The 19,780-nt window shown below is 40.6% G+C and overlaps 1 protein-coding gene across 1 annotated transcript in view; it reads left to right on the forward strand.

Moving 5' to 3' along the window:
• Positions 1-886, forward strand: part of LOC119292642 (receptor protein kinase TMK1-like) — a gene marked incomplete at its 5' end in the record, with an annotated part of 5,388 nt that extends 4,502 nt beyond the window's left edge. Inside the window, one exon of the mRNA XM_037571408.1 lies at positions 61-886. Within this exon, the coding sequence (XP_037427305.1) occupies positions 61-509 (449 nt within the window). The remainder of the gene's footprint in view (positions 1-60) is intronic.
• Positions 887-19,780: the final 18,894 nt, after the last annotated feature.

The raw sequence follows: 19,780 nt of genomic DNA on the forward strand, positions 1-19,780 counted from the left end.
ACAGCTCTTGTCTCCCGTTTTCATGTAGTAGTGATGAGCATGCAATTTATATGTTTACAGCTACAGGGAAAGTAACTACAAAAGTTGACGTTTATGCATATGGCGTCATACTAATGGAGATGATCACTGGAAGGAAAGTACTTGATGACTCATTACCTGATGACGAAACACATCTTGTAACAATCTTCCGAAGAAATATGCTTGACAAAGAAAAGTTCAGAAAGTTTGTGGATCCTACACTAGAACTCGGTGCTGAGGCTTGGAAGAGCCTGCTGGAGGTAGCTGATCTTGCCCGGCATTGCACAGCACGAGAGCAAAACCAGAGGCCCGACATGTGCCACTGTGTGAACCGACTTTCCAGTCTGCTTGATGAGTGGAAGCCTACAGAAGTTGATGATGATGACGAGTGCGAGACAAGTGAGATGCATCTCAACCAGCAACTTGAGAAATGGAGGTGTGATGATTTTACCATATCAGATTCAGATCCGTTCAGCACATTCAATATGTAAGGAAGTAAAACTGACAGTTTGCAACCTACCCTATGATGTCATGTATAAATGGGGGAACACAGACTACCGCATCAAGCGGGCTATCATTAGCTCTTGCAATCGCCGACTGCAGCGGAGGTCGACATGCCAGATGCTGTAATTAGCCCATTGAGCAGCTAACTGAGAACTCGGTAGCTTGATTATCAGCGTGTCACTCCGCCTGCTTTGGTGAGTGCTAAAGCCAAGCATAGCTTTGAAGTTTGGTACTTTTACGAGTTGTTGATGTGTCTATAGCTTGTTCACTCTGTATGGCGCGTAGTGCTAGTAACATTGTACAGCCGACCCATTTGTTCTTGGATGGTCTAGAGAAGGAAAAAAGAAAGAAAGATGAAGCAAGAGTCCACAAGTCTACGGCAGAGGCGTTTTCTAGGATGTAGATGCGTTTTCTAGGATGTAGAACAGTTGTTTTGTGATCTATCAAGCACAAGGAATTCTTTGCGTGCAAAAATGCTAAATGGAGGCCGAGCTCCATATAGGCCTTAATTTTGAAAAATTCAAACTCATACTTTACATTTCACAAACTTTTAGAAAATTAACATACCTAGAGGCACAATGTACATGTGTTTAAATTTTTAGGATGAAATACGTTAAAATGAAAGCTACACAAAGAAAAAGCCAATTCTATGGCTTTTTAGCACATGTATTGTTAATACTTAAAGTCCATGATTATTTTCTGTGCAGCTCGCAATTTTAAGTATTTTTTATCATGAAATGTATACACATATACATTACATCCTTATATACATGTGTATTTTTCCTTGAGTTTTTTGAAACTGAAAAGTTTGGATTTTGATTTTTTTAAATTAAGAACTTCATGGAGCTTGGCCTCCAAAACGTACTCTTCTGCATGGCATTTATAATTGGGTGTATGCGGCTGAAATTTGTGTGCTTCCATCATCCTGTGCAGTTTGTTTTGCTCCCCCCGCCACCCCGCCTTAGGTTTGATGAGTTGGTGGCTATCATATTGTTTTGTTAGGCGTTGGATCGCCTAGGGGCCTAGATCTTGTCGTGCCCATAGAGTCCCCACTAGTATATAAAACATGAAGATAAACGCAGCTTGAAGCAATTTAGTGTGCACTAATAAAAGATAATGATGTTGCTCCTTCTCTTGTCCTATTTTTCTTATTCTGTTTTTACACCTGTGTGGTGAATCTTTTATTTGATCTTTTTCTTTGGTAGGAGCAACATCATACATGAATGACCAGCACACTTTCGAATATATCCATAACTCTTTCTCAATACATGTAAGAAGCTAAAGAAGATGCTACGGCAAGACGAAGCTAGACTACTAGCTAGAAACATTGCATAACATATGAAGAATAAACATATAATCATGTAATGTAAAACAGTGATGATGGAAGTTGCATCACAATATATCTCGGAATAACTATGAAAATGCCATGATAGGTAGGTATGACGGTTGTTTTCAGGAAGATAATGTATGAGAACATGAGAAAGCCCTCCCACAAGATTCATATGTATTAGGGAAATATTTGCCATGTCTTGAGGAGAGAGTAGGCAATGCTCGATAACGAAGAAGCCAACAATTTTAAGATGAAATGGAAGTGCATAAGGTTTTCAAACTCGCATTAGTCATAAAGAACTCAATCATCACACTCATCCATTGTAGCATTAACATAGAGCTGTGCAATATAGTACTCCGCGGGTGTATTTGGTTGAAGTTAACCCCCTTGCATCCCGATGCAAACTAAAACATGGTTACTTACCACACCAAGTCCTCATTTTATTCTACTCTAATCTTTATAGAAGTGCGGGGTCTGATATCAACCAAGGGGATGTGAACGGGAGATTCGACAATTTATTCCAAAAGCGAATTCTTCAAAGAAAAATAGAGCAAATAATATTAAGGCAGAACTGAATAAAGGCAAATCTAAACATACACAATGACTTAGAGGAAATATACGTTACATCGATTGAGTCAAATGTAACGACATGCTAGACAGAGGTATAACAAGTCCGAATATGAAACTAAACATATTTCATTTGGTCATAGAATGGTTGTCAAGAAAGTCTTCAATCTGATCACAGAGAAGGGAGACACGGGAAGTTCTTAGAAATACAGGTGTATTACAATATGGTAAGTGGTGTGAAGAAATATAACTTGCAAGCTCGACGAAGACAATGCGATTTGTAGGCCAAGTTCGAGTTGTTGGCACACCTCTACGTCTGGTTGGAGGGGTTGAGCCGAATATTAGAGGACACAAGAGTCCTCACACTATTGTCCTTGCGCTAAGTTCACTTGAAACCCACCCAATCACTTGAGGTAGATCTTTAGGTTGATCTCAAGACCTTCATAGGCTTATTATTTGGCAGTCCAGACTCCACAATTGCCAGTTGCGTGGAAATCAGGGTACCACGGGCCGATGACCTTGGGTTTAATGGTGCCCCATGGGGCGCGGTTAGCCTTCGTGTATGAGCCTTCCAGGAAGATCGGTCCAGGAAAGGGTTTGAAAAGCGTTTGCCCGCGAGGTCCCGGGAAGCTTCTCTACTGCATCATAGAGACTCTCTCGGAAATCTTGCATCCTAGGGATAAAGTTCATGATCCCTTCGGTCTCTCTTCAGCTACATGACGAACGCTGTATGGTACACGGGAATCATTCATGGGATGGGCAGCAAGGTGTCCCGATCTTTCGATGAGATGATAACTATCGATTTTGCTAGAGATGACTTTGGCGATCCGACTACAAACGTGCACGATGTTGCACTTTAGCAATCGCTAAACCAACTCCAATAGGTTATTGACCACGCCAGAGCACGATCAACCTGACCACGAAGGTCTATTCTTGCAAGCAATCGAAGAACAAGCAAGAATATGATAAAGCAATCTGAATATTGTGAATATGGATGAAGTATTGATAATGGTGGGGATCCGAAAGCGGTCTGGGTCTGGTCGTTGGATACAAACGGAGTACACGAAGTTGTCTTGGCTAACTTTTAACTAAACAAATCCCAAGAAAAAAGCTAGATGGATCTACTTATATAGGAGCAATGGGTGGCGTCCAAGGAGGTGGGAGGACGTCCCAAGGCATACTAAAACTAACCCTAGGTTTTACAAGGCTCATGGTCCCAAGTGGAGGTGATGCAACACCTTTGGACTTGTAGTTTGACTCGGATTCTGATGCAGCATCAGATTGTTTCGTTGACAACTCAACGCTCCGGATGAATTTTAAGGTGAACCCAATTGGGTTGAAAAGATCATGAAATCTACTTTCCAAGAAAAAAAGAATCACCCAATTCGGAGTCCATATGAAAGAGTTCTTGGCGTTTAGAGTCAGGTATGTCTGTGCAGTCCCAAATCTGAATCCAGAACGTGGGAGACTTGGACTCTATCTTCTCTTGGCCCAAAAGTGACGTGAGAGGACTTTTTTAACAGCACCTAAACATCTCTTTTCCCCTTATCTTCATGTGTGGATTGTAAAAATGTCCCATACACCTGCAATTAGACATGACACAAAAGTTTGTGAAGTATTTTTGTCCCGGATGACATAAAAAAAGTATTGCATAGTTTGCAGTAGAAATCACCTCACAAATATACATGTATGCAATATTTTTGGTCGTATCCAAGGTAGTCATATCCTCATCATCCTCCCCTTCTTAAAAATAAAGCCGTCATCGGTGTTGCTTAATCTGAAATGGGGTTAACAAAAGAGACAAGGTGTATATGTTGTATATGTATATGCCATTCATTTTTACTCCCCTTGCTTTTTGCACATATGACACATGTATACATGAGTAACCTTCATAGTTCATAAAATTTAAAGCTAAAATATTATCACAAGAAGTAGAAGGCATGAAAATATTGCAACTCAGTTTGCACATATAAGTGAAGCTCTTATTCATTTCAAAAGGTTGACAATGTTCATCAATTAACCATCCTAACATTGGTAAATAAACCTTACTTGCATCCAATTTACATTCTACAACATGCTTAAATAAGCAAACATGCAATAAGTCATTGGCCACAGAATCATCACCAAGGTTAGAGGTCATATCAAAATGATTAAACATTGGTTCTTTTGCATGAACAGTTAATTCAATGGGTGCACTCAAATTGTTGGTATTTCAGTTGTGTGATCACATGACGCATTCATGACAGTAACACAATTATCTAAAATAGGTGGTGTGCCCAAATGAATAGGTAACTCAACACATGATGTATTCAAGTTAACTAGGCATGCATCATTCTCATGTGAAAGTGGAAAATCTATACCTTTGTTATTACCTCTTATGATCGACTCAGATGATGTAGGCACTTTCTGTGGTGATGTGTCACATGGTGGAGATGATGTAGTCCTTGCAACAACAGATGTGGTTGTCATAGTATGCCTAGTAGTTAAAGAAACATCTGTATCAACACTTGGAATGTGCACCGTGTGCTTGTTCTCCTGGTGGGCAACACGTCGTTTTATTTCCTGTTCAGCTTTGCAAGCAAGACAAAACAAATGGTCCATAGGATAACACTCTTCATGAATTAGTATCTCTTGAATATCACTGTTTAATCCTCCCCAAAATCTATCCATAAAATCTTCTTCACTTTCTTCTAAAAATGAGTGCAACAATGTAGTTTGTAAATCATCATAATATTTTTTTACCGTGTCAGTGCTTGTTTTAAATGTTGTAATTTTTTAATCATGCCACGAGTATAATAAACATCAATGAATTTATCTCTCATGACAAGTTTTAAATCATCCCAAGTAGTAGGTATAAAATCGGGGTTTAACCGACAATATTCACTCCACCAAACTAAAGCAAAGCTACTAAAAGTACTAACTGTAGCTTGAAATTTTCCACGCTCATCAAAATTATGGGAAGCAAATATAGCATTTATTCGTACTCCCATTCAATATATAAATCAGACATAAAACGACCAATAAATGGTGGCATGAAAACATTAACCTGATTATGTGCATTCTGATGTTGTTGCTCCTCTTGTGACGGTTGTTGTATTTTGTTAGGTGGTGGCAAATCTCCCACGATCGATGAAGCCCAAGAACTAACTACTACGGAACCTGCCATAGTTAGTAGAAAACAAGAAACAAAATCCGAGAATAGTGTTCCTATGAACTACTAGGATGTGGTGGTAAAATGATCACAGTATAGTAAATATCAATATCTTACAAGTTCTTACCATGCAGCAGGTGGTGACAGGCAACCAGCGGTGTCAAATAACTCTGAAGATTGAGTAAAGCGATTGCCAGGGGAACGTACGTATACACGGTATAGAAATATGTGGAGTTTGGAAGGCTTAAATATTTGGTAGCAAAAGATTAGCAATAATCAATTCAGAGATGCAATGTTGAATAAACGCTCAACAACGGTACTGTGCTGGTCCTAGGCTAGACCAGACTAGAGACGCGATCCTAGAACACTAATGAGGTCACGGTGTAGCACAACTAGTATCAACAAAGGATATGAAGTAGTTCTGGATAGCAAGATAAAAGTGAATATCACAATAGCAGTAAAGATAATGATGTGAAACAACTGCCAAGCAGGATATACCAACAACTTTCTCTCCAACTTTCCTCCAGAAAATTTGGTGCCACTTTTCTGATAATTTTTCTCAAGAATGGCACTAACTCAAGCTTTCAAACGCAAAAAGATCACTCAATTCCGAGTTGATATGAGGACTCAAAAAAGTCTAAAACTGGCATGATAAACAGGAACAAGCTGTGTTCGTGAACTTCAGATGGCAAAAGGACCTATTTAGAAGCCACTTGATAGAGGCGAGGTGTCCCGATCTTTCTATGAGATGATAACTATCGATTTTGGTGGATATGACTTTGATGATCTGACTACAAACATGCACTATGTTGCGCATTAGCAATCGCTAAACCAACTCCGATAGGTTATTGACCACACCAAAGCACGATAAACCTGACCACGAAGGTCTATTCCTGCAAGCAATCAAAGAACAAGCAAGAATATGATAAAGCAGTCTGAATACTTCGAATATGGATGAAGTATTGATAATGGTGGGGATCCGAAAGCGGTCTTGGTCTGGTCGTTGGACACAAACGAAGTGCACGAAGTTGTGTTGGCTAACTTTTTAACTAAACAAATCCCAAGGAAAAAAGCTAATAGATGGATCTACTTATGTAGGAGCAAGGGGTGGCGGCCAAGGAGGTGGGAGGACATCCCAAGGCAGCCTAAAACTAACCATAGGTCGTACAAGGCTCATGGGCCCAAGTGAAGGTGATGCACCACCTTTGGAATAGTTTGACTTGGATTCTGATGCAGGGTCAGATTGTTTTGTCAATAACTCAATGCTCCGGACTAATTTGAAGGTGAATCCAATTGGGTTGGAAAGAGCACGAAATCTACTTTCCAACAAAAAAACATTCACCCAATTCGGAGTCCATTTGAAAGAGTTCTTGGCGTTTTAAGTTAGGTATGTTTGTGTAGTTCGAATCTGAATCCAGAACTTGAGAGACTTGGACTCTATCTTCACTTGGCCCAAAAGTGACGTGAGAGGACTTTTTGAACATCACCTAAACATATCTTTTCCCCTTATCTTCATGTGTGGATTGTACAAATGTCCCATACACATGCAATTAGACATGACACAAAAGTTTGTGAAGTATTTTTCTCCTGGATGACATAATAAATTATTGCATAATTTGCATTAGAAATCACCTCACAAACATACATGTATGCAATATTTTTGGTCGTATCCAAGGTAGTCATGTCCTCATCAGCGCAAGAACAACCTTTTCTCACACGGGGTCATCCATAGTAGCCACGAGCGGTCCCTGCCCTGCACATTGATACATGGCTGGTACCCGGGCACTGATTGCTACTTGTGAGCTGCATTGGGATTTCCCCAAAGAGTAGAGGATGATGCAGTACAGTAGAGATAAGTATTTCCCTTAGTTAAGAACCAAGGTTATCAATCCAGTAGGAGAACCCCATAGAACCTCATTAGCAGCACTTGCACGCACAAAAGCAAATACTTGCACCCAACAGAAACAAGGGGGTTGTCAATCCCCTTGGCGGTTACTTGCAAGGATTAAACAAGGAGGCATAATGAAGAAAAACTAGGCACGAGGTTCCATTAGTCCGATGGGTTGGTGTGGCCAGATGTAAACGGCAATCCACCATATTATTTATAAATATTAAGATTTCTAATTCACTTTCACTTGCTTTGAATGGTACTTCTCATTTGTGTGCCCTTTATACTTCTGATTAGACCTCCAGCTTCATGTCATTTTTGAACACTGCGATTAGCAAGCAGCAAGCGAGGGAGAGTCAAGTCAAGTACAACACATCACTGACGGGGTGGGGCGTGCCAAAGCAACCCGGGACCCCTCCGAGGTCACTACAAAAGCGCTGGCGCATTCTTTTTGCTGATTGGTAATCCCAAATATTATATTTTATTGGAAATTTGTCTATCTCTCAATTATATCAGGTGTTTAGGCGCACAACATCTCAACCATATTGCATTAGGATTCCGCCCAGAATGCGACCATAGGAGGCGTTGTTTCCCTGCACACAGATAGTTAGAAATGCCATAACTTGCACGAGCGTCACCGGTCATCCGAATAATGCATATGCGTGTGGTAGTTGGACATTCTAAAAATGCTTCTTCATGGGCGGGCGGAACACAAAGAGAAAATTCAAAAAGCAAACGAGAGACGAATCACTTATCTTAGTTGGTTTGGTACTCGGGTGCCGGACGTAGAGGTAGACATGGCCTGTCGTGTAGCTCCCCAGGCTCGTCTGTAAAGGAGGATTTTTCTGCCTTTAAGCTTCAATAGAAGAGCAAAAAGGAAACTCTGACCATGTTGTGTGTCCACAACGCGTTCGTTAGCTGTGAGCATAAAGTATGCAATATGCAGCATGATGCAAGCCATATGTGCGACTACCAGATGCAGATCATGACTTATGACTACAACTTGACATGGAAATTTACATGGCATAGCAAGATGTTGGGTCTTAGTTATTTGCTTTGTACATTAGTTGTTGCCGGCTGGAGAGGATCCAGTAGCGATGGTAGATTCTAAAGGGTACAGATCCCATTAGCGTCCTAAGGGTAGAACTTGCGAAGATGGTACTTCTGCATGTTTTTAATGTTCCATGAATTTTGCACAGGATTCCCAGCTTTGGTTTCTAGCTGGACAACACCCGATCTAGTAACTTGCACCACCCTGAAAGGACCTTCCCATTTCGGTGTCAACTTGCTTTGCGCTCTCCCGGACTGAATCCAGCGTACCACAGGGTCACCTTCCTCGAATCCACATGAACGTATGTTGCGGCTATGATTGCGACGCAATCCCTGTTGATAATGATCTGCACGTACATCTACCCTAGGTCGATCCTCCTCGAGTAAATTAACATCGTCATGTCTTCTTCGCTCTTGATCATCTTCATCATAAGTTGTAACTCAAGGAGATCCGTTCAAGAGTTCCGTGGGGAGTACCGCTTCAGTCAATAGACCAGAATGAATGGGGTTTCTCCCGTCGCTCGATTTAGCATCATTCTGAGAGACCAAAGAACTGACATGACTTCATCCACCTAGCGTCTACCGCCGTTTTTAGTCTGTAAGTCCGGGTACATAGCCCACGCAACACCTCAGCATTGGCCGTCTCCCCTTGTCCATTTCTCTTGGGGTGAGCGACGGATGCGTATCAGACCCGGGTACTCAGTTGTTCACAATATGCCATGAAGGCACTGTTGATACGTCTCCAACATATCTATAATTTTTTATTGTTCCATGCTATTATATTATCTATTTTGGATGTTTTATATGCATTATTATGCTATTTTATATTATTTTTGGGACTAACCTATTAACCCAGCGCCCAGTGCCAGTTCCTATTTTTCCCCCTGTTTTAGAGTTTCACAGAAAAGGAATACCAAACGGAGTCCAAACGTAATAAAACTTTCACGATGATCTTTCTTGGACCAGAAGCAAACCAGGAGACTTAGAGATGAAGTCGGAGGAGCCACGAGGCGTCCACAAGGGTGGAGGGCGTGCCCAGGGGGGTAGGGCGCGTCCCCTGTCTAGTGGGCCCCTCGTGGGTCTCCTGGCCTAATTCTTTTGCCTATATATCCCATATACCCCAAAACCATCAGGGGCATCCACGAAAACACTTTTCCACCGCCGCAACCTTCTGTACCTGTGAGATCCCATCTAGGGGCCTTTTCCAACATCCTACCGGAGGGGGATTCGATCACAGAGGGCTTCTCATCAACGCCATTGCCCTTCCGATGAAGCGTGAGTAGTTTACCTCAGACCTACGGGTCCATAGCTAGTAGCTAGATGGCTTCTTCTCTCTCTCTTTGATTCTCAATACCATGTTCTCCTCGATGTTCTTGGAGATCTATTCGATGTAATAATCTTTTGCAGTGTGTTTGCCAAGATCCGATGAACTGTGGATTTATGATCAGCTTATCTATGAATATTATTTGAATCTTCTCTGAATTCTTATATGCATGATTTGATATCTTTGCAAGTCTCTTCGAATTATCGGTTTGGTTTGGCCAACTAGATTGGTTCTTCTTCCAATGGGAGAAGTGCTTAGCTTTGGGTTCAATCTTGCAGTGTCCTTTCCTAGTGACAGTAGGGGCAACAAGGCATGTATTGTATTGTTGCCATCGAGGATAAAAAGATGGGGTTTTCATCATATTGCTTGAGTTACTTCATCTACATCATGTCATCTTACTTAATGCGTTATTCCGTTCTTTATGAACTTAATACTCTAGATGCATGCTGGATAGCGGTCTATGTGTGGAGTAATAGTAGTAGATGCAGGCAGGAGTCGGTCTACTTGACACGTGCGTGATGCCTATATTCATGACCATTGCCTTAGATATCGTCATAACTTTGCGTTTTTCTATCAATTGCTCAGCAGTAATTTGTTCACCCATCATATTATTTTCTATCTTGAGAGAAGCCTCTAGTGATACCTATGGCCCCCGGGTCTCTTTTCCATCATATAAGTTTTCTTTCCCATCATATAAGTTCTCTTTTCCATCGTACAAGTTTCCGATCTACTATTCTTGCAATCTTTTACTTTCCGATCTATAAACCAAAAATACCAAAAATATTTACTTTATCGTTTATCTATCTCTATCAGATATCACTTTTACAAGTAACCGTGAAGGGATCGACAACCCCTTTATCGCGTTGGATGCAAGTTTGTTTGATTGTCTGTATAGATATTCGGTGATTTGTGCGTTGTCTCCTACTAGATTGATACCTTGGTTCTCAAACTGAGGGAAATACTTATCTCCACTTTGCTGCATCACCCTTTCCTCTTCAAGGAAAAAACCAACGCAAGCTCAAGAAGTAGCAAGAAGATTTCTGGCGCCATTGCCTTGGAGATCTACGCCAAGTCAAGACATAACAAGTACCCATCATAAACTCTCATCTCTTGCATTACATTATTTGCCATTCGCATCTCGTTTTCCTCTCCCCCACTTTGAAAATGATTTTCGAAAGATTTGCCTTTTCTTCGCCTCTCTTCCATTCGTCTTTATCGCTTGCTTTGTCACGATGGCTCAAGAGAATGCCAAATTGTGTGACTTTTTCAACACCAATAATAATGATTTTATTAGTACTCCCATTGCTCCCGCTCCTAATGCGGAATCTTGTGAAATTAATGCCGCTTTGCTGAATCTTGTTCTGAACGATTAATTTTCTGGCCTTCCTAGTGAAGATGCCGCATCCCATCTAAACAATTTCATTGATTTGTGTGATATGCAAAATAAGAAAGATGTGGATAATGATATTGTTAAATTGAAGCTATTTCAGTTTTCGCTTAGAGATTGTGCTAAAACTTGGTTTTCATCTTTGCCTAAAAATAGTATTGATTCGTGGAACAAGTGTAAAGAAGATTTCATCTCTAAGTATTTTCCTCCTGCTAAGATCATCTCCCTTAGGAACGATATTATGAATTTTAAGCAACTTGATCATGAACATGTTGCACAATCTTGGAAGAGGATGAAATTGATGATACGAAATTGCCCTACACATGGTTTGAATTTGTGGATGATTATACAAAAAAATTATGCCGGATTGAATTTTGCTTCTAGAAATCTCTTAGATTCAGCCACGGGAGGCACTTTTATGGAAATTACTTTATGAGAGGCTACTAAACTCCTAGATAATATTATGGTTAATTATGCTCAATGGCACACCGAAAGATCTTCCACTTGTAAAAAAGTGCATGCAATTGAAGAAATTAATGTTTTGAGTGGAAAGATGGATGAACTATGAAATTATTTGCTACTAAGAATGCTTATATTGATCCTAATGATATGCCTTTGTCCACTTTGATTGAAAATAATATTGAATCTATGGATGTGAATTTTGTTGGTAGGAACAATTTTGATAATAACGCATATAGAGGTAATTTTAATCCTAGGCCGTTTCGTAGTAATTCCTCTAATAATTATGGTAATTCCTACAACAATTCTTATGAAAATTTTAATAAGATGCCCTCTGATTTTGTTATTAGTGTTAAAGAATTGATAAGTTCGCAAAAGAATTTCAATGCTTTGATTGAAGAAAATTTTCTCAAGATTGATGATTTGGCTAGGAACATGGATATAATTTCTCTTGATGTTGATTCTTTGAAACTTAGATCTATTCCACCCAAGCATTATATTAATGAGTCTCTCAAAGCCATGAGAATTTCCATTGATGAGTGCAAAGAAAGAACCGCTAAGATGCGTGCTAAACGAGATTTGTTTGAAAAAGCGTGTTCTTCTAGTTTTCGTGAAAATAATGATGAAAATCTTAAAGTGATTGATGTGACTCCTATTTAATATTTGTTTTCTAATATAAATGTTGATAAATATGGGACTGGAGATGAGTCAACTTTAGTTAAAAGGCGTCCCATTGATTCGGAGTTTTAGATCTAGATGCAAAAATTGATAAAAGTGGGATTGGAGAGGTCAAGACTTTAAGTAGCAATGAACCCACTCTTTTGGATTTCAAGGAATTTAATTATGATAATTGTTCTTTAATAGATTGTATTTCCTTTTTGAAATCCATGTTGAATTCTCCTCATGCTTATAATCAAAACAAAGCTTTTACTAAACACATCGTTGATGATATGATGCAATCTTTTGAAGAAAAGCTTGAATTGGAAGTTTCTATCCCTATAAAACTTTATGATGAGTGGGAACCTACTATTAAGATTAAAATTTAAGATTATGAGTTCCATTCTTTGTGTGATTTGGGTGCTAGCGTTTCCACAATTCTGAAAACTTTATGCGATGTGTTAGGTTCCGCGAATTTGATGGGTGTTCTTTAAATTTGCATCTTGCGGATTCCACTATTAAGAAACCTATGGGAAGGATTAATGAGGATATTATTGTTGCAAATAGGAATTATGTGCCCGTAGATTTCATTGTTCTTGATATAGATTGCAATCCTACATGTCCTATTATTTTTGGTAGACCTTTTGTTAGAACACTTGGTGCAATTATTGATATGAAAGAAGGAAACATTAGATTTCAATTTTCGTTAAGGAAGGGCATGGAACAATTTCCTAGAAAGAAAATTAAATTTCCATATGAATCCATTATGAGATCTACTTATGGATTGCATACCAAAGATGAGAATACCTAGATCTATTCGTGTTTTTTATGCCTAGCTAAGGGCGTTAAACAATAGCGCTTGTTGGGAGGCAACCCAATTTTATTTTTGTTCTTTACTTTTTGTTTCTGTTTTTCTTTGAATAATTCATCTAGCCTCTGGTTAGATGTGGTTTTGTGTTTTAATTAGTGTTTGTGCCAAGTAAGACCTTTGGGGTAGGTTACGATGATAGTTGTTTTGATCCTGCTGAAAAACAGAAACTTTTGCGCCAAGTAAATAATTTCCTGGATTTTATCAAAACATGATTTTGATATGATTCTTTTTGCTATGGATTGGTACACAAATTTCCCTGGTTTTCCTATTTTTTCAGAATTTGTGGAGTTATAGAAGTATTTGAGAGTTACAGATTACTACAGACTATTCTGTTATTGACAGATTCTGTTTTCTATGTGTTGTTTGCTTATTTTGATGAATCTATGGGTAGTATCAGGGGGTATGAACCATGGAAAAGGTGGAATAAAGTAAATATTACACCAATATAAATAAACAATGAGTTTTCTGCAGTACCATAAAGTGGTGATTTATTTTCTTATACTAACGGAGCTTATGAGATTTTCTATTGAGTTTTGTGTTGTGAAGTTTTCAAGTTTTGGGTAAGGATTTGATGGACTATGGAATAAGGAGTGGAAAGAGCCTAAGATTGGGGATGCCCAAGGCACCCCAAGGTAATATTCAAGTACAACCAAGAGCCTAAGCTTGGGGATGCCCCGGAAGGCATCCCCTCTTTCGTCTTCGTCTATCGGTAACTTTACTTGAGGCTATATGTTTATTCACCACATGATATGTGTTTTGCTTGGAGCGTATTTTATGATTTGAGTCTTTCTTTTTAGTTTGCTACAATAATCCTTGTTGTACACACCTTTTGGGAGAGACACGCATGAATCATGATTTATTAGAATACTCTATGTGCTTCACTTATATCTTTTGAGCTAGGTAATATTGCTCTACTGCTTCACTTATATCTTTTTAGAGCACGACGATGGTTTTATTTTATAGAAATTGATGAACTCTCATGCTTCATTTATATTATTTTGAGAGTATCTAAACAGCATGGTAATTTGCTTTTTTTATAAATTTAGTACTAATATGATAGGCATCCAAGATGGATATAATAAAAACTTTCATATAAATTGCATTGAATACTAGGAGAAGTTTGATTCCTTATGATTGTTTTGAGATATGAAGATGATGATATTAGAGTCATGCTAGTGGAGTAATTGTGAATTTGAGAAATACTTGTGTTGAGGTTTGTGATTCCCGTAACATGCACGTATGGTGAACCGTTATATAATGAAGTTGGAGCATGAGGTATGTTTTGATTGTCATCCTTTGTGTGGAGGTCGGGATCGCGCGCTGGTTAACTCCTAACAACCCTTCCCCTAGGAGCATGCGCATAGTGCTTGTTTTCGATGACTAATAGATTTTTGCAATAAGTATGTGAGTTCTTTATGACTAATGTTGAGTCCATGGATTATACACACTCTCACCCTTCCACCATTGCTAGCCTCTCTTGTGCCGCACAACTTTTGCCGGTGCCATACACCCACCATATACCTTCCTCAAAACAGCCACCATACCTAGGTATTATGGCATTTCCATAGACATTCCGAGATATATTGCCATGCAACTTTCCACCGTTCCATTTATTATGTCACGTTTCGTCATTGTCATATTGCTTTGCATGATCATGTAGTTGACATCGTATTTGTGGCAAAGCCACCTTTCATAATTCTTTCATACATGTCACTCTTGATTCATTGCACATCCTGGTGCACCACCAGAGGTATTCACATAGAGTCACATTTTGTTCTAAGTATCGAGTTGTAATTTTTCCAGTTGTAAGTAAACAGAAGTGTGATGATCATCATTATTAGAGCATTGTCCCAAGTGAGGAAATAAAAAAAGAGGCCAAAGAAGCCAAATAAAAAAGAGGCCAAAGAAGCCAAAGAAAAAAAAGAAAGAGAGAAAAAGAGAGAGGGACAATGCTACTATCTTTTTTTCCACACTTGTGCTTCAAAGTAACACCATGATATTCATGATAGAGAGTCTCTTGTTTTGTCATTTTCATATACAAGTGGGAATTTTTCATTATAGAACAGGCTTGTATATTCCAATGATGGGCTTCCTCAAATCGCCGTAGGTCTTCATGAGCAAGCAAGTTGGATGCACACCACTTAGTTTTTCTTTTTGAGTTTTCATAAACTTATAGCTCTAGTGCATCCGTTGCATGGCAATCCCTACTCACTCACATCGATATCTATTGATGGGCATCTCCATAGCCCGTTGATATGCCTAGTTGATGTGAGACTATCTTCTCCTTTTTGTCTTCTCCATAACCACCATTCTATTCCACCTATAGTGCTATATCCATGGCTCATGCTTATGTATTGCATGAAGATTGAAAAAGTTGGAGAACATCAAAAGTATGAAACAATTGCTTGGCTTGTCATCGGGGTTGTGCATGATTTAAATATTTTATGTGATGAAGATAGAGCATAGCCAGACTATATGATTTTGTAGGGATAGCTTTCTTTGGCCATGTTATTTTGAGAAGACATGATTGGTTTGTTAGTATGCTTGAAGTATTATTATTTTTATGTCAATATTAAACTTTTGTATTGAATCTTTTGGATCTGAACATTCATGCCACAATAAAGAAAATTACATGGATAAATATGTTAGGTAGCATTCCACATCAAAAATTCTGTTTTTATCATTTACCTACTCGAGGACGAGCATGAATTAAGCTTGGGGATGCTTGATACGTCTCCAACATATCTATAATTTTGGATTGTTCCATGCTATTAAATTATCTGTTTTGGATGTTTAATGGGCATTAATATGCTATTTTTTATTATTTTTGGGACTAACGGCTACCTCTTGAGCACTGCGTTGGTTTTCCCTTGAAGAGGAAAGGGTGATGCAGCAAAGTAGCGTAAGTATTTCCCTCAGTTTTTGAGAACCAAGGTATCAATCCAGTAGGAGGCTCCTCAAAAGACCCTCGTACCTACACAAACAAACAAGAATCTCGCAACCAACATGATAAAGGGGTTGTCAACCCCTTCACGACAACTTGCGAAAGTGAGATCTGATAGAGATAATAAGATAAGATAAATATTTTTGGTATTTTTATGATATAGATTGGAAAGTAAAGATTGCAAATAAAAGATAGATTGGAAACTTATATGATAAAAGGTAGACCCGGGGGCCATAGATTTCACTAGTGGCTTCTCTCAAGATAGCATAAGTATTACGGTGGGTGAAAAAAATTACTGTCGAGCAATTGATAGAAAAGTGCATAGTGAAGAAAAATGGCGGGTGCCCCAAGCTCCTCCTCGCGCCCCCGCGGCCCCCTCCCGGGTGACTGGGCAAGCTGTTCAGTCTCCTACCTCCAATTAAGCAAACTTGAGACACATGGATATCTTCTCGCTCCAGATCTCGCACCTACTCGTCGTGGATTAACTTTCGCGAACGGTGAAGCCTACGCAGAGAACTTCCCTTCTCCACATAAAGAAGAGAGGGTATGTTGCATGCCCTTCCTCTTATGAGGCTTGGGCTTCCCAATCCACCCTTTCCCAAGGGGACTATTAGAGTTCCATGGGATCCAACTCCATCACCTCACCCTCAGATCCATTATGCATATCGCGGGCTTCATCTCTCTTTACGAGATGTTTTTGGGCTGTGAGGCCCATTTTGAGTTATGGAGAAAGTATTTATGCCTCGTCCCTCGTACCCGAGGAGGGACAATTTGTGAAGTAGGCAGAGCCGAAGTATGGTGCATAGCCGTGACAGGGTATCCAGTAGGGACCCCGAAGAAGGATCCCAAAGGGTGGACCGTAGAATGGTTTTATATCAAAGACGTTCCCTTACTCAAACTAGTTCGGAGGGGCCTGCCCGAATACTCAGATGCTCCATTATAGAAGTGGTTCAATTGGCGCCCAAAAGGCCCTTCTCAAGAAGCAAGTGCCAAGGTACAGTGCCTGGCCGCCAAGGTGAGGTTACTAGCCCACAACAAGTTAACCATCATTGATGTGATGGCTGCCACCATTACTCGATGCGTGCAACCTCTCCAACAAAGGATGCACACCCTATGGTGCTATAATGGGACAAACGACATGGACCGTTACAAATGAAAGGGGCCTGACAACCAGGAAGCAATGGCAGCCATTCTAGCCGATCTGTTCAAATGAGAAGAAGAAGATTTTGCCCGTCTAAGGAACATGGATGACTATGCGAGCTATAATCCCATTGAATGGGTAAGTTCAGCCTTCACTTTTGTAGTTCGGACATTACATCCATATCTACTGATCGGATACTCAATGTTCTCGAACAGAACTAGAGGCGCTTGGTCCAAACCATTAGCTGCCCTTCGCCACAACCAGAGAGTCATTCCCGTGATGATGTCCTAGGATTTCATGATGATCTAGAGACGCCAATCGATTTTGAGGATGGGGTATTTTACCAGGAGATTCTTGATGGCTCTAAGGTGTCCCTTATAGCTGATCACCCTGGGACCCTCCCTTCTTCCGCTGCAAGTGACAAGAAGGCCTCTTCCCAAAAAGGGCATTTTCCTCGCGCCATTCTGAGTATGCTGAAATCTCCTCCCAAGGGTCGATGCACCATGCGCCGAACACCGACGAGATTGGTGCCTGCCATGTCGGCACCAACCATTAGTGGAGCTTCTAAGTGCAAGGTAGGCATGGGAGCTACATCAACCGCATCCCCGACCAAGGGGTAATATAGGCGAGCTTATAGTTTGGTTATTAATATGGACGTAGTGAGTACTCATAATCTTACTGTGACCTGCAGGAGAAGTGTTCCGCCACCGCTGTCCGAAGACGTCACGTCAAGGAGGAGTCAAGGGGTAATCCCGAACTAAGATCTGCGGCACGGGCTAGGCTCAATGCGGAGACCTCCACCATAGACCAGCCTCTAGAGGATCCTGAGGATGGTCCAGTTACCAATTCCAAAGTCAAAAGTGTGATGAATCATTGGCAGAGGAAAGGGTCCATGCATCATATCGCATTTTACGACCAGGAATTTAATGAATTTAGTTTGGTAGACGCATACCTCGGAGGAGCCCGAACTGGCCTTGAGGGAGTTGCCAACCTTCTGTCAACCAATATGCAGGTACGTGATTGGTTTTAAAACCGAGCATAAATCATAACCCAGTAGCCTCCGAGCCTTAATTTGGGCAGTAGGACTGAGTGAAGGATCTGAGAGTATATATTTTTGGTATTGTGCAGGCCTTGAGAGAACAGAACAAAAAACTGTCCGAGGACCTAGAGCTAAACTGAACACAGTTGGCTGCTGCAAAGACAAAACTGGAGGAGGTCAAAAAGTTCACTAGGGAAGCACATGGTGAGTAAAGAGGTTGATTGAATATGCATGAACTGCTCGGGGTATCGTGTCTAACACATGCTTCCCTTGTAGCAGCTGAGTACATAGTTCAACTAAAAAAGGACATGGATGCGGCCAAAGAATCCCAAAGGCACGTCGAATCCCAGCAAGAAGCTGGCCGCCAAGTACTAGCCTAAAGCCATGAGGAAAGGAACAAACTCGAGGCGGAAAAGCAGCAACAGGCTGAAGAGACAGAGAGTTTGAAAACTCAATTGGCACAAGCCCTTGAGGAGAACCAGAGATTGAAAGGTGGTATGTTCGTTAAGGGATATTTCAACTTGTGATCACGTGAAATATGTGTATCGCGTGAATGTAAAAGACATGCCATGCCTCTTGTTAGGTCTCCTCACTGCGCGTCTCGAAGAAGAAATGAACTCATTTGGAGGGAACCTGTTAAGGAGCTGTCCATCATGCACGAGCGAGCTCGGAAAGCTATGAAGAGCATGGTCAAGCCGTTATGGCTGACCGAGACGCCTCTAGAAGGTATGTCCGAACTGGCCAATCGATTTAAAGGAGATCAGTGTCGCTTTGAGTTATGGAAGATATCAGCTTGCCGAGAAGGAGCGCGGGAGGCATGGGCAATGGTGAAGACCCGTTTTACCAAACTCGAGCCAGAGCATATGGCTCGTGTTGGACCGGCCGGTCCGGATGGGCAAGAAATACCTCTCCACTTGGTATACGACCAGGTGATGCCTGCTACTCGGTTCTCCTAGGAGGACTGTGCCCTAGATATCATAATAGATAATTTGGACAAGGAACAAGGTGTTTGATTCTATGTATCTATTTACTTTACATCAAACAATCTCCATCCGTATAGTAAACATTGTCTTAACCGGCCATTGGCTTCCGTCCCCAGCCAGTGGCCGGGGAGTGTTCCGTACTATGTGACCCGAGGCAACATGAAATCATTTCGGGGAACCAGACAATCCGGCCATTTGGTATGAACAGACAGAACGCGTGCGGGGAGCTATGTTATATTACTTTTTAACGTAAGAAATATCTTCCGAAGAAAATAGTTCCTTCATGGGTTCCTTTCTTCGGGTTCTCATGTTGACCATGGACGTTTAACCAGATACCCGCAGTACACAGGAGTTGGTTACTTCGGGAAAATAACCCCAATATTTTGGTGGTGAGTACCAAATTAATTTCACTTACCCCATGGCCGACCAATTATTTTCTTAAGAACGCTAGCTTTCGGCTTCACCCA

Source organism: Triticum dicoccoides, chromosome 4B (genome assembly GCF_002162155.2).
Source record: "Triticum dicoccoides isolate Atlit2015 ecotype Zavitan chromosome 4B, WEW_v2.0, whole genome shotgun sequence".
In the NCBI taxonomy this organism is placed as follows: domain Eukaryota; kingdom Viridiplantae; phylum Streptophyta; class Magnoliopsida; order Poales; family Poaceae; genus Triticum; species Triticum dicoccoides.